The sequence below is a fragment of the Desmodus rotundus genome, chromosome 2 (assembly GCF_022682495.2).
Source record: "Desmodus rotundus isolate HL8 chromosome 2, HLdesRot8A.1, whole genome shotgun sequence".
Lineage (NCBI taxonomy): Eukaryota > Metazoa > Chordata > Mammalia > Chiroptera > Phyllostomidae > Desmodus > Desmodus rotundus.
The window spans coordinates 6,821,964-6,834,422 of NC_071388.1; the positions used below are offsets into that span (position 1 = coordinate 6,821,964).

At 48.1% G+C, this 12,459-nt stretch overlaps 1 protein-coding gene across 1 annotated transcript in view; it reads right to left on the minus strand.

The window, feature by feature from the left end:
- The window catches only part of DSCAM (DS cell adhesion molecule), an 82,357-nt gene that overhangs the window by 19,724 nt on the left and 50,174 nt on the right, over positions 1–12,459 (minus strand). The window contains exons 12-13 of the mRNA XM_053919125.2: positions 8,352–8,467; positions 5,007–5,156 (exon numbers count right to left, since the gene is read on the minus strand). Of these exons, the coding sequence (XP_053775100.1) occupies positions 5,007–5,156; positions 8,352–8,467 (266 nt within the window). The remainder of the gene's footprint in view (positions 1–5,006; positions 5,157–8,351; positions 8,468–12,459) is intronic.

Consider the following 12,459-nt stretch of genomic DNA (forward strand, 5'->3'; position numbering starts at 1 on the left):
CGATCGTCTTAGTATATAGAAAACTGGGGTAGTTGACACATTTTTCTAAGAATCAGGTTTTTGGAGCTGTTTTGTACCTGAACTGAACTCTTCTGCAGGAGAGCTCCTGAGATAGCTGCTAAAATAAAAATTTAACTTGGATTCCACAAGGAAGCTTCCTTTCTGTGTTTCACTAGCTAATCTACTAATCAAACACAGGTTGGAATTTACTGCCCCTCAATGGAAAGTATTTCATTGGCTCCCCAACTTTGTAATATAAATACAACTCAGAGATGAGGCATCACACTTGCTAAAAAGCTAGCAAATTAGAAGGTAAGTTATATAAATAATTCTTGGCCTTTCGATATCGGGTCTGAACCTGAATTCAGCTTTTGTCCATTGAATCACATTATTTTAATTATTCTTAACTTGGGATAAGAGAGGCTTTTATGGATAACAGGGTTATAAAACATGTCATGTGTACTGGGATCGGGGTATTAATCTGTTTTTATTCCCTGCTGTTATTGATGCCTAGGCCTCAGCTTTTCGTGGTCAGTTTCCCAGCTGTGTCAGGGAGAGGATAAAACTGGCAGGACTGACCATTCCTGTCACTTAATGAACTGACGGTCATCACGGGACTGGACACTGGACCCCCCCTCTCTCACTTGAGGTGTTTTTCCACAGTGCTTTGCCTTGTACCATTCTGGGTGACAAAGTCTGTGCTTTTCCCAAGTCTCAACAAGAAGGACTCTATCCACGTTGTGAATGCTTCTTACTTGACAGCTATGGGAATCCACCTGGTCCCTAGACATCCTCTATCGGCCATCATCTCTACTTAAAGGCAGCCCGGTGGGGTGGAGTGTCGGGAGGGGCTTTGGGGTTTGGGAGTCTGTGCTTGATCCAGCTTCACCCCTCGCTGGCTATGAGCTCGGGGGGTGTGCCCACTGCCCTCACATCGCCCGCCTGCAGAACCTTCGTGGGACCTGGTGAGGTGAGCGTGGTAGAGCTCAGCAGGCACAAGGAAGGGCTCAGGAAATCCCAGGGCCTGGCCTATGATTCCTGAGTGACAATCACAAGGCAAGGAGGCAGGGAACATGTCCTGTGTCATGGGAAGGTGGTGGCAGGGCATTTGATAGGCGGATCAGGGTGGCTAGAACCTCAATTTAGAGGGTTTGGTAGAAGAGAACACCCATTAGTAATCACACAGGGAGATGCTGGAGGACAAGGAGCTCGACAGTGGCACTGGTAGGACATTAGCTGTGTCTCGTTCATTTCCCAGTCTAGCCCTGCATACATCTGGGAGCTGGGGAAATGCTCTTTGCGTGAATGAATGGATGATGAATGAATGGATGACTTCCAGGTAAGTGTGACAAAGCAAAACAAAAAATCCCAGGTCAAACCTAGTATTAACCCCTTCACATGTGTGTGCGACCTTGTGCATTCTGTAAGTGAAGAAATGGATTTAAGTTCCGGGCAACGATCTCCTTGGTAAGTCTTTGCAAAGCGTGTGGTGGTGGAGGGGGACTGTGTACATATTAAAAGGGACACTTCTACCTGGGGAAGGAGACACATGCACTCGGCCGATGAGATGTCTCAGAACATGGAGAACAGAGAGGGAGAGAACAGATCTCCCCAGTCCTGTCTGAAATACTAAATGTCTTTCTTTTCATCCCCCTTACTCTGATTTCTGAATGGGATAGTCGGTCAGCATTTCGACGTGTAGACCGAGTGCTGGAGCCTGTGCCTGGAGCAGGGGGTGCTGACACGCACAGAGCCCCCACTTTCCGTGTGCCTGGCCCACGTGGCAGACAGGAAAGGAAGCGGGCTGTGGACACAGCCCCGGCCACGTGTTCCACAGGTTGAAAGAGAGGAACAGCAAATTGTGTGATTTCTCCCATCCTCATAATAAGAATTTGTTGCAACTCTTTGGCAAACTAATAAAATGCTTAGAAACATCACTTCCGAGATGCTATCACAGTTTAGTTCGCAAACAATGTATTTTAGATGCTCTTCATAAAAATAAAGAATTCCCACAATGACAACATAGACCTACCATAACTGGACTAGAATAATATTGTCCTTGGTAATTGGGGAAACAGACTATACATGAATCTCTGCAAATATGCCAGACTGCCCTGAGAAGCACCTGCTCCAGGGGCCAGGGGTGACACAGGTGTCGCACCTGGGCACAGGTGACAGGGTCTGTGGCACAAGAAGCAGCCAGAGAACTGGGCTTCAGAAGGTGCACGGCTTCAGACCCCTGGGGAGATTCTCTAGGGGACAGCCACTCGCTGTCTCTATTTCTCAATAAAAAAGGAATGCCCTTAGTTCCTCCCTCACAGTGCGGGTTGGGAGAGAATATTTAATAAAAAGTGACCCCAGAGATCTTTTACTAATAGAGAATGAATAAGTCTTTTTTTGTTTTGAACTCGAGACTGATGCGTGACCTTGAGTAGAGGTGCCTAATGTTTGTCAACACTATTTAATGAAGTTCATCGCAGACGGAGGAAATGTTGTTCTAAAAGCTGTAGCTTTTCCGTGGGATGTGACCCTCAAGTGAAAGCCGGCACGCTTGGAATGAAATACCACGCGTCGTGCTGGCTGACAGGCCTTCCAAGACCAGGCCCGCCATTTCTCTGGCTCCTCCCTCACCACCTTCCCTGTCACTCACTGCATTTCAGTGCCACTTCTGTCCCCAACATGCCTCGGGAGTGTTCTCTCCTGCTCCTGCTGCCCGGCAGGTCAGCTCCTGGCTGTGGCCCGGGTCGTGATTCCCACCATCTCCTCAGTGGAGAGGCTACTGAGAAGGAGTGGGAAGCCAAAAGACTCCCCCCAGCGTAGCCTCTCCCAGCATCCCCACACCCCTGCTGCTGACTCACCAGTGTCACATCATTCTGCTCTGTATTTTCCTAGAACATATGGGTACATGGAAAATGCACTAGGTCTTTGTTTAGTGTCTAACTTCCTTGCTAGAATGAAAGGAATGTCTTTTTGCATCTTACGATGTTCCCCATCGCTGCGCACTGGACCATAGGTAGAGCAACCCCTTCATAAATATGTTTGAGTCTGAATGGAGGAAGCTCCCCAGCCGTGTTTACAATATGATAGTAACAAAAGACTCAGATTTGCCCCTCCTGTGTCTCCTCCTGCCACTCACGGCTCACGGGTTACAGCTTCTGCTTGCGACTCAGAGTCATGTCTCTGGATGCTCTGAATGCCACAGATCAGCTTGCCCATTATCCTGGGGCTGACCGTGCAGTCACAAGTTTCCCCGCTGTACTGCCTCCTCTCCCATCTTGTCTGCCTACCACTGACCTCTGTGCATGTTGCTGCCAATCAAACACTGAAGGGGAGCTCAAAATGCATGTTCCTTTTACCTGGCAGGTGGAATAGGTGTGCTGTGCACACGGCATGCTTGCGGGACCCTGCACTCCTTACATTAGGGGGGTGTTTCTCTGTGAAGAGGTGTCCAGACCCCCAGCATTGGAATTACCCAGGATGGCTGCTACAATGTAGATTCCTGGGCCCTGCCCTAGACCAGATATGTCAGAACCCCAGGGGGCGGAGCCCTGTGATGGGCACTGTAAACTACGGGTGATTCTGATGCACACAGAAAATTGGGAGCCAACACCTGGTCACGTGCCCCATTTTCTCTCTTTCCTATTTTGCTAATGTCTATTAACATCCATGCTGACTGGGACAGGGAAGGCTGAAGTCAAGGGTCCATCAATCTAAGTCCCCTGGGATGTATAATCTGTCCTGGAGTGAGGAGAGTAAGTGGCTCAGACACCCATCTGTGCCGTCCTGAAGCGGCCAGAGGCAGGGCAGGCAGATGACGGTGGAGAGCTGATAGCTGGAGAGCGTGTCGAGGACCTTGCAGCAAGTTTTCAGAGCAAGGCTCCTGTGTACACGCCCTCTGCTAAGCTAATTCGTGCACCCTTGCCCCACACATGTCTCCAGAACGTACTGACATCATTGGAGAGGAAAGGAGGTGAGCTTAGACAGAAGGGAGAAAGAAAAGGCTTCCATAGTACGTGCTTGAAAACCAGTTTTCCCATGAATTTTGATACAGTTCAAATGATTTTCCTGCACATTACACCGTTGCTTACGAATCAACCAGTTTGCTTCAGGAAGCCCAGGGCATTGCATGAATGCTTTGCAAGTCAGAAATTATAAAGAATAGCTTTTTACATTATAATATTTATTTTCCTAACTGCAGTACTCTAAGAATGTAAATTTCTGCAAAGAGGGTGATTAGAGATTTAAAAGCTAGACATCAAAGCTTCCAAAACAGATAATAATCGGGACATCAATTTCTCAGCCTTTAAAGGGATTTAGGAACAATCTCAATTATGAAGGAACAAGAATATCTAATTAATAAGCTCTAGATACATATTAGGGAATTTAATTTCACTGAGGAATTAATTTCCATGTATTATATATGCAAATATTAATGACTAAACTGAGCACAATCCCCAGGTTCCCGGAGCTCTATTTTTCTCAAACAGTGTGTTCAGGACAAAGGTACAAGGTTTGAGGACAGACAGACTGACAGCCGAAACTAGGTTTCACTGCATACCACGTGTATGACTTCGGGCTGTTCCCCTAACTCCTCTGAGACTCAGTGTGCTCTCTGTAAAACGGGGGCTATGGTATCTACTGTGTAGCCTGTCCCTTGCGGTGTTGTTGCAAAGATAACATATGATGTCTCAGCCCTGGCACTCATATTAATGATCTTTTTCTTTTCTTGTATCATCTAAATATAACAAATTAACTTAATCTGAAATTTCTAGCACTTTCAGAGTAAACCAATGCTTATTGGTTCCAACCGACATAATTTGAATAACAGCTTAGATCAAGCAGTAAAATCTCAAGGTCCCGATTAAAGATGTTCCCATCTCCCCTGGTTTCGTAGGTGTAGGGCCCAACAGCCCCCCCCCACCCCCATTTTCATGTCACAGGGACGGGGCCATTAACGTGTTGTTGGCATCAGCAACACCCTCGGTGGGTGCTGTCGGACCACTCACTCGTTCCCGGCCGAGCATCCGAAACGTCCACTAGGGGCCCGGTGGCCTGCGACACTGACTGGTAGTGGACTGTGTGTGTCACCGTCAGGGACTTCTGTTTAGCCGCCTCTCCAAAGTCGGCATCCGTCAGCAGGACCGTGGAGCGGTCATCTACAGAGCAGCGGGGACACAGAAAGCCAAACGTTCATCTCCCTGTAAGTAACTCCTTGGCCTTTCCTTAACAACAATACAATCACCTCCTCCAAATCTACAAAAACAACGAAAAATTCAAGTGCTGTATTAGAACTGGTCTGGAATTCTAAACTTTAGGGGCTCGCTTTGGGGCGTGGCCAAGAGAAGGAGCATAGGGAAGGGTTGCTCCACCCCCGGGCTTGGTCTTTTCATTAAGGAACCACTGATTTGGGGGTGGGGGGCTTGTGTTGCAGCTGCCTGTTTAGTGGAGTTTGGAGGCGATGTGTTTGTCAAAAGCTCAGCTGGGACATCGCCAGCGATGGCAGCTGCAGCCAGTCTGGGGGCTGCAGTTTGTTGGAAGGACATTCTGTTTGAACAGTAGAGAGACTCCCCTGCAGAGGTCACACTGGGGTGGCCCGCATGCAGAACTCGGCAAATGTTTGGGGGTGGGGTGGGGGGAAGGGAAGAGGAAGGCCAGTCTTCAGAGTTCAGGATTCCTCTGTTTTAACGGTTTTGAGGAATGTTCCCTTTCTACCCACCTCTCCCGAGACCTCATGACTCTAGAACATCCCTCCCTTAACTGACTTCTCAGAAGGACTCGCTAGCCAGGTCTCCCGAGTCCTGTTGGCAGAGCCACATACGGGGTCAAGAGGCGGAGCCTGGGTTCAGGTGAATGGGGAGCATCTCGGCGCTTGGAGGAGCCGTTGGTTGGGCCACGTATCATTACTTGGTTGTCTCAAGATTTTCATTACCTTGTTGTGATATCCTTCACACTTTCTTAGGAGCTTTCTTACTCCGAGGGAAACTTTGGTTAGGATATATAGATTTTCCGCGAATTCAGGCACCGTGGCCTGGGATGACGCTCATCTGAGTGGCCAGTCAGCGGGACCCAGCTACAGCGTGTCTTGACACGGAGTAGTGATGCAGAAGTCACAAACAACACGGGGAGACTTCTATGCCCAAAAAAGGCCCTGAACAGAACGAACCTTCCAAAACCCAATTACTCAGGCTCTGGCAGGAAAGGAAAGCCTCTTGAAGTCAGAATAAAATTTCTTGGCAGACAACGAGAGGGAAGGCTGCCAAGGTGTCTGCTGGCATCTGAGCCTGTGGCACAGCAGAGGCTGGTCCCCAGGCAGAGCAGGGCTGTGCGTGGGGGCGGGCCTGCGGCCTCCACTCACCCCTCGAAAGGGTGGCCTTTCTACAGAGACGGCACCTCACAGTCGGACCTGGCGTCCCAGGCTGACATCCAAGTTCGTTTTTCACTCATAGTACGGATGTGTTGCGGTTTCTCCCATGCAGCCCTGCTAGGAGCAGCCCGGATTATCTGCAGGGCGAGGTTACAAACTTTTAATGGAAAAGTTCAGGGGCCTGTCAGTGAGTGAGGTTAACAATTCGTTCCAGACAGAAATTAATGGCACTTCCCTATTGGATTCCTGTAGTCGGAGCCCAGAGCATCTGAAAGCATCATATGTCCACTTCCCCAGTAATTAGAAAATGCTATTGACCAACTGTCAGCATCACCAGGAGGGAAGTGACTCTCGGTGACAGATGATCCTGCGAGGAACGTGAAGCATATAGAGAAATGACGGGCAGGGGCAGCTCTCTCTCCAGTTTGGGCCGGCAGGGGCTCGCTACTGGGAAGCAAGGCCCCTCCCAGGCTCTGCCCAGCTGCCTGTTTTAACAGCCATAGGTGGAATTATTAACAAACGAAACTTGGTGCCTTATCCTGTTGTGAGCAAACTAATAAAATCGTGTGTATGGCAGGATGAGTAGCGACCCCTCAGACAACGTGAGTAGTATTCACCTAAACTTGGCTGATCAAAAGCCATATTGGACTGGACCAACCTTCTCGAAGTGCTGGTACGCCCAGACCAAACTTGAACCCAGCCAGGGGAGTCCAGACCTCAGAACTGATGGGCCATTAGGTCAAGACGTCTCTGCTGCTGTATTAGAAGATAATGAACCAGGGCAGGGGCAAGGGGCAACGGAGGTATCCTGCCGCCTTGGCCATTCACCACCACCTTCTTGGCTGGAGGGGATCTAGGGCAAGTGCCAGGAGTTGAGTAGTTTCAGCTAAGCCACAGGAAGGGGTTGCCCTGGGAGAGAGTGCCAGAAAACGCTTTCCAGAACAAACACACAGCGAAGTTTGAAAAGAAGCAGCCTCTGCAACCTGCCTTGGAGTCTGTTTCCATGGCTACTGGAAAGCTCAGTGTTACTTCTAAGGCAAGGGGTTCTGGGAAGTAGCCTGTGGATAGGAATGCAGGTGGCTGGCAGGGGCCTCACCCAGCTTCTGCTCCTAATCATCTGTGTGACCACGCAAGCTATGTAACCTCTCTACACGCCAGTTATGGAGTAGTACCTTTTTCCTGTGTTGTTTGGGAAGGTTAAATTAAATAATGCCCATAAAGTGCTTGTAAAAGTCCATGACATTTAGAGAGCCCTCAATGAATAGGAGCTATTCTTCCCACCATTGCTGTGGGCGAATATGAAGTCTCGGGTTCTGGAGCAAACACAAGCATCCAGGCAGGCAGTGTGGGACAGTGGCCTGGGAGTGGGAAGAGGACGGAAGGAGTTGAGACCCCTGGGCTCTGGGCAAACGAGTCTCCAAAGCTTTCCAGGTGTATGTTTTGCAATTGTGGGACAAGGGAACTGGGTGATCCCCCAAAGCATTGAAGAAACCTTCGAGAACGTGTATGAGGTGCTGGGGGTGGGGGTGGAGAAAAGAGGCCCCGTGCAAACACGAGTTTGTTAGGTGTAGAGTTTAAACGTCTCCTTTAATGAAGGCCTTCATGAGGGTGACGAGGAGAGCACAGAGCGGGTTTCCAATGCAGGGCTTTGGAGCGTGGCCCTTCCAGGTTCATTCGGCCACAGGTGTTTGTTCAGGGGAGCGGTACCAGCAGCTCCTCCGGAGTGGAGTGAAAGACCCAGAGTGAATCACAGCTGGGGAACTCCTATCTCGGGCAACCGCTGAGGCGTACACGAGCTCACTTCCCCCAGCATTTGCTGGCACTCGTTATTCTCCTCAGTAACAGTTCTCTGCTGTCTAACTTCTCTGCTCTTGTCACATTCAAGGTGTTCTCACGTCTCATATGCCCCACACCGCACTGTGTGGGCAGAGGGCGGGTGGTGTGGCTGCCGCAGCCACACCACCGGGTCGCGAACGTGCCACCTTACCAATGGTCTCCATCGTGTCTCTCTCTTCGATCAGAAGCTGAGCCCTGGGTATGTCGATGTGCATTCTCAGGGTCTGTTGTTGCTTGCTCAAGGTGTCTGAGGTCCGGGTGTTCTTACTGGGGATAAAATAGGAGGGAGGCATTAACAAATACAGGTCGGTGTTACACTATGCTGATGCGTGCTTGTGCATGTGAATGCCTTGTGGGGACGGAGGGGGAGGAAGCACATGACAGAAGAATTTTTCCTTCATTCAAACTACATTTGTTCCTGTTAAATTTCAGCACTCAATTGTGAGGTTCAGAAATTACAAATTGTCAGTGGAGATTGGCTCTGTATCTATCAATAGAACCTTTAGAATTTCCCACTTCTTGTATAAAAGTTAAGTGCAACAACAACAAAAAAGTGGTTTTTAAACCAACAGCATTTTTATGGGTCAGAGATGAGCTGTTCCACTGAACGGTGAGGGAGGAAGCAGGGGCGTCCTGGATGGGTTTGCTGATGGGTTTGCAGTTATAGCTGCTGTGGTTTGATTTTTGTTCTGGTAACAAATCTTAAACCTTGTTAGCTTCCCTCACATGGGTTCTGTGTTCCTAACCAACATTGCATTTAAGGATAGAAAAAAATGCCACACAATTACTATAAGAATGTCTCAAAATTGGTGTACCAGAAAATTACTCTCCGAGTGAGCTGTCGGCTGAAAGTAAATGAAAAAAAGTAGTAAAATGGCATGTTATAATCAAATTCAGTTACAGCCTGGAGTAAAAAAGAGTCTGCGTGCTACACAAAGATACAAAAAAGTTGACAAAGACTCTCATTAGCAATCTGCATTAGGAGAGTAGGGGCTCAGTCTCTGCAGGACTGTAAGAATCGGGCGGATTTTTAAATAGTGTTCACTGAAACCCCTTTCAGAAGCTGTGGTCATTCAGATGACTCGATTGGTGTGATAGATAATCTATGGCATCCCGCTCAATAATTGTCAAGGTCTGTTCTGAGAAAGACTGCTGGAGCCTAGTCCCCTCCACGATGAGTTAGTGACAGCTAATGGAGAGTAAAGGGGGACTCCATTCTGCATCTCAAGTGCTTTTTGCTCTAACCAAGTTTCACCAGGAGTCCCACATCCTTCCGTGTCCCTGAGAACTCTTGCACCCTGTGGCTGAAGGAATATTCATCTTCTGAAGGTCAAGTTCACTCAAGAGGCCCCTTCAACCTTTGCATGGGGAAGTCTGTGCTAATATCTTGAATACTTTTTAGTGGCCCTTTTTTTTTCATTTGCATGTGAACGAAACAGCCCATGAAAATGACAGCTTCTACAACGTGCAGCATTGCTACCTAGGACTTGATCTTGAACCAGATTTCGTGCTCCACAGATGAGTAACTGGGTTAGGTAGCTAGATTATGCTAATTACGCAGAGTCAGATTCAAACGTTTTGGCCTGGATTTTTCACAAGGTCTGTACATTCTTTTAAGTTATTTACTTAAGTAGGTTCTCACTTTATTTGAGGGTATGTTTTTTAAAACGAGGATTCAAATACTCATATAAAACCAAGGGCATTTTGGTGGCCTGGGGGCTGCAGGTATGACATGCTTAGACAAGCTCTATTTCCCCCCAAACATCCAGGAACTGCTCCCCTGTGAAGATCGGAAGGATCTGTTTAGAAACTTCACTAGGAACTTGAACTTGCCTTTGTACCAAAAATAGAAGCGTGAGCCCTTCCTCCTGCTCATCTCCAATACTTATGAGGCAGTCAGCGGCTGCCCTAAGAACCAGCAACAGACCCAGGCACAGGGTGAACTTCACAGTGAGGGTGAGGGGTCCGTCGTCATCAGACTGACGCAGGAAGCCGGCTAAGTGACTGTGCTGCAGTTGACACAGACTCGGCCTGTGACTACAGCGTGTGAACAAAGACAGTCAAAGCTGGAGGTAAACCCCTCCTCCCAGTGCTGTTGCTTCAAAGCCCTGCAGGCCAGGGGCAAAAACCCCAAACCCAAACCCAAAACCACACCAGTAAACCTGGAGACTCAGGGGGCTAATTGTTCCTTCCTCCCTTTGCATTTGTTGTCCCTTTGCGGAGAACACTCTGCATCCCACCCCCACCCCAGCACCCTCATGGCCGGCTCCCTCCCTCCATCCTTTCAGTGGAGCGGGTTGGCCCTGTGGGGGAACTCAGGCTTCCTCTCTCCACATCCCTCCCCGTTCTCTGCTTATTCTGGTCTCCTTAGCACTCAGCATCCCCTAGCATATATTTAATTGACTTATCTATTACCTGTCTTTCCCATGGGAATATAAGCTCTACAAGGAATGTTTTCACCTGTTCTGTTCTTTGTATCTCCCGAGAACGTAGAACAGTGCATGGCTGAAGTAGGTGCTCGATAAACACTTGTGGAAGGTTATTAATAATCATGTTGTTTCAAGGGTACGATGAGAGCTGAGTGTAGCCCCCAGAAGCTTTGCTTAAGGACCACAACATTTTCACTCTAAATGACTTATTAAGTCCCAACTACATTGCTTCTTTATTTTAATCTTTGCTGCCATATTTTATAATCTATTATTGTATGAAGGCTGGTTCTCCAAAAATTACAACACTTGGTCATTGGAACAGCAGCCAACCTAAAAACACTCTGTTTGAAGAATTCTCATTTGTGACCTAAAATAAGACACTGAATATTTTCACTGTGGAGACAAAAATGCATCTTTTATATAATATAGGATCGTGCTAAATATATTAGTTATTATTGAACCATAACCTGCCACCATCCACCTGCCACCTGGTTGTCTGATTAAAGTCACAGAGAGCCCGTGCTGGTCCACAGGGTCGGCATTACTGGGCTGAGCCAATAAACTACTTGCAGCAGCTACGACTCTTTAGAGTTGCGCTACTTCCTTAAGCTTTGTGGAGGAAAACACTGAGGAATATGTCTGCACATCACCCTCACATGATAGGGAACGATCTGTAAGTGTAAAATAACTGGGGCTGTCAGAATCAGATGTCATTGCAATAGTTGGGCGGGCCTTTTATACAATGTGCATAAAAATGTGAACATCAGAAACACTAAACTAATGTAAACTCTCTATCGGAACCCTTCTCTGCTTACAACTAGCCCTTCCCCGCACCAGTCCGGACAATATCACGTGTCGGTTGGTGACTTATGGTTGGCCACTCTCCCTCTTAGAAGACTGGTGTTTTTCAAAAAATTATTTCTGCCCTTTTCGTATAAAAGGAACCCCCCTTCCTTCTGGGTGTGGTGGGTGAAGTCTCTCTTCTCTTCCTTCTCTGGGGTGACTGGTTGGGGTGAAGTGGATGAGTGTCCCGTGGCACGAACAGGGATGGGAGATGGTGCCATGTTGAGGGACCCCTGGAGGCCTCCAGGTGGTCTATGTCTGTCCCACAGCTGCCTCTGCCTGTCTGGCCCTGGGACAGCGAACCCCGCTGAAATACGCAGAGACTTCTTTGGGCGACACAGTTGGAAGATACATGCGACCTTCCCCAAGATCACAGATGATGAAGCCAAGAGCAACTTCCACCTGTTATTTTTAGGCGAGGGAAGTTGGACACAGAGAAGGAAAAGGACGTACCCAAGATCACCAAAACAGCTGGTGGCAGAACCAGGCCTAGAATGCAGGGATGTGGTTTTGTGTTCTTACTGCACAAGCTTGCTGAATCCTCAACCTCCCAAGAGAGCGGCAGCGAAAAATCAGGGACACAATTCCGTGGCTTTCTCTGTACCAATGCATGCGACTTGCCTAGACTTCTGCAGCCACCTTTGAAATACGGTTGGCCGTAGACTCACCAGGTAGGTGACAGGTGTGTTGTTGCTTGGTCTGTGAACCTGCCTAATTCAGATTGAATGGACTCTGCATGATTCAAAGCGTTGCTTTTCCTTCTGGATCAATCCCATAAAAATCCCCCTATTTGAGGAGCTTGGAAGTTATCTTCCCTTTCAATCACTTTCACCCTTTGCAGGAAAACTACCTCAACTACCTAAATTGGGAGTGATTACTAGTTTCAACGTTCCTAATTTTATGTTAGCCACAGTCAACTGGGAATAATACCGTGATTAATTCTTGCTCACATCAACAGGTGGTCTTTTAACCACAGTAATTGCCCTA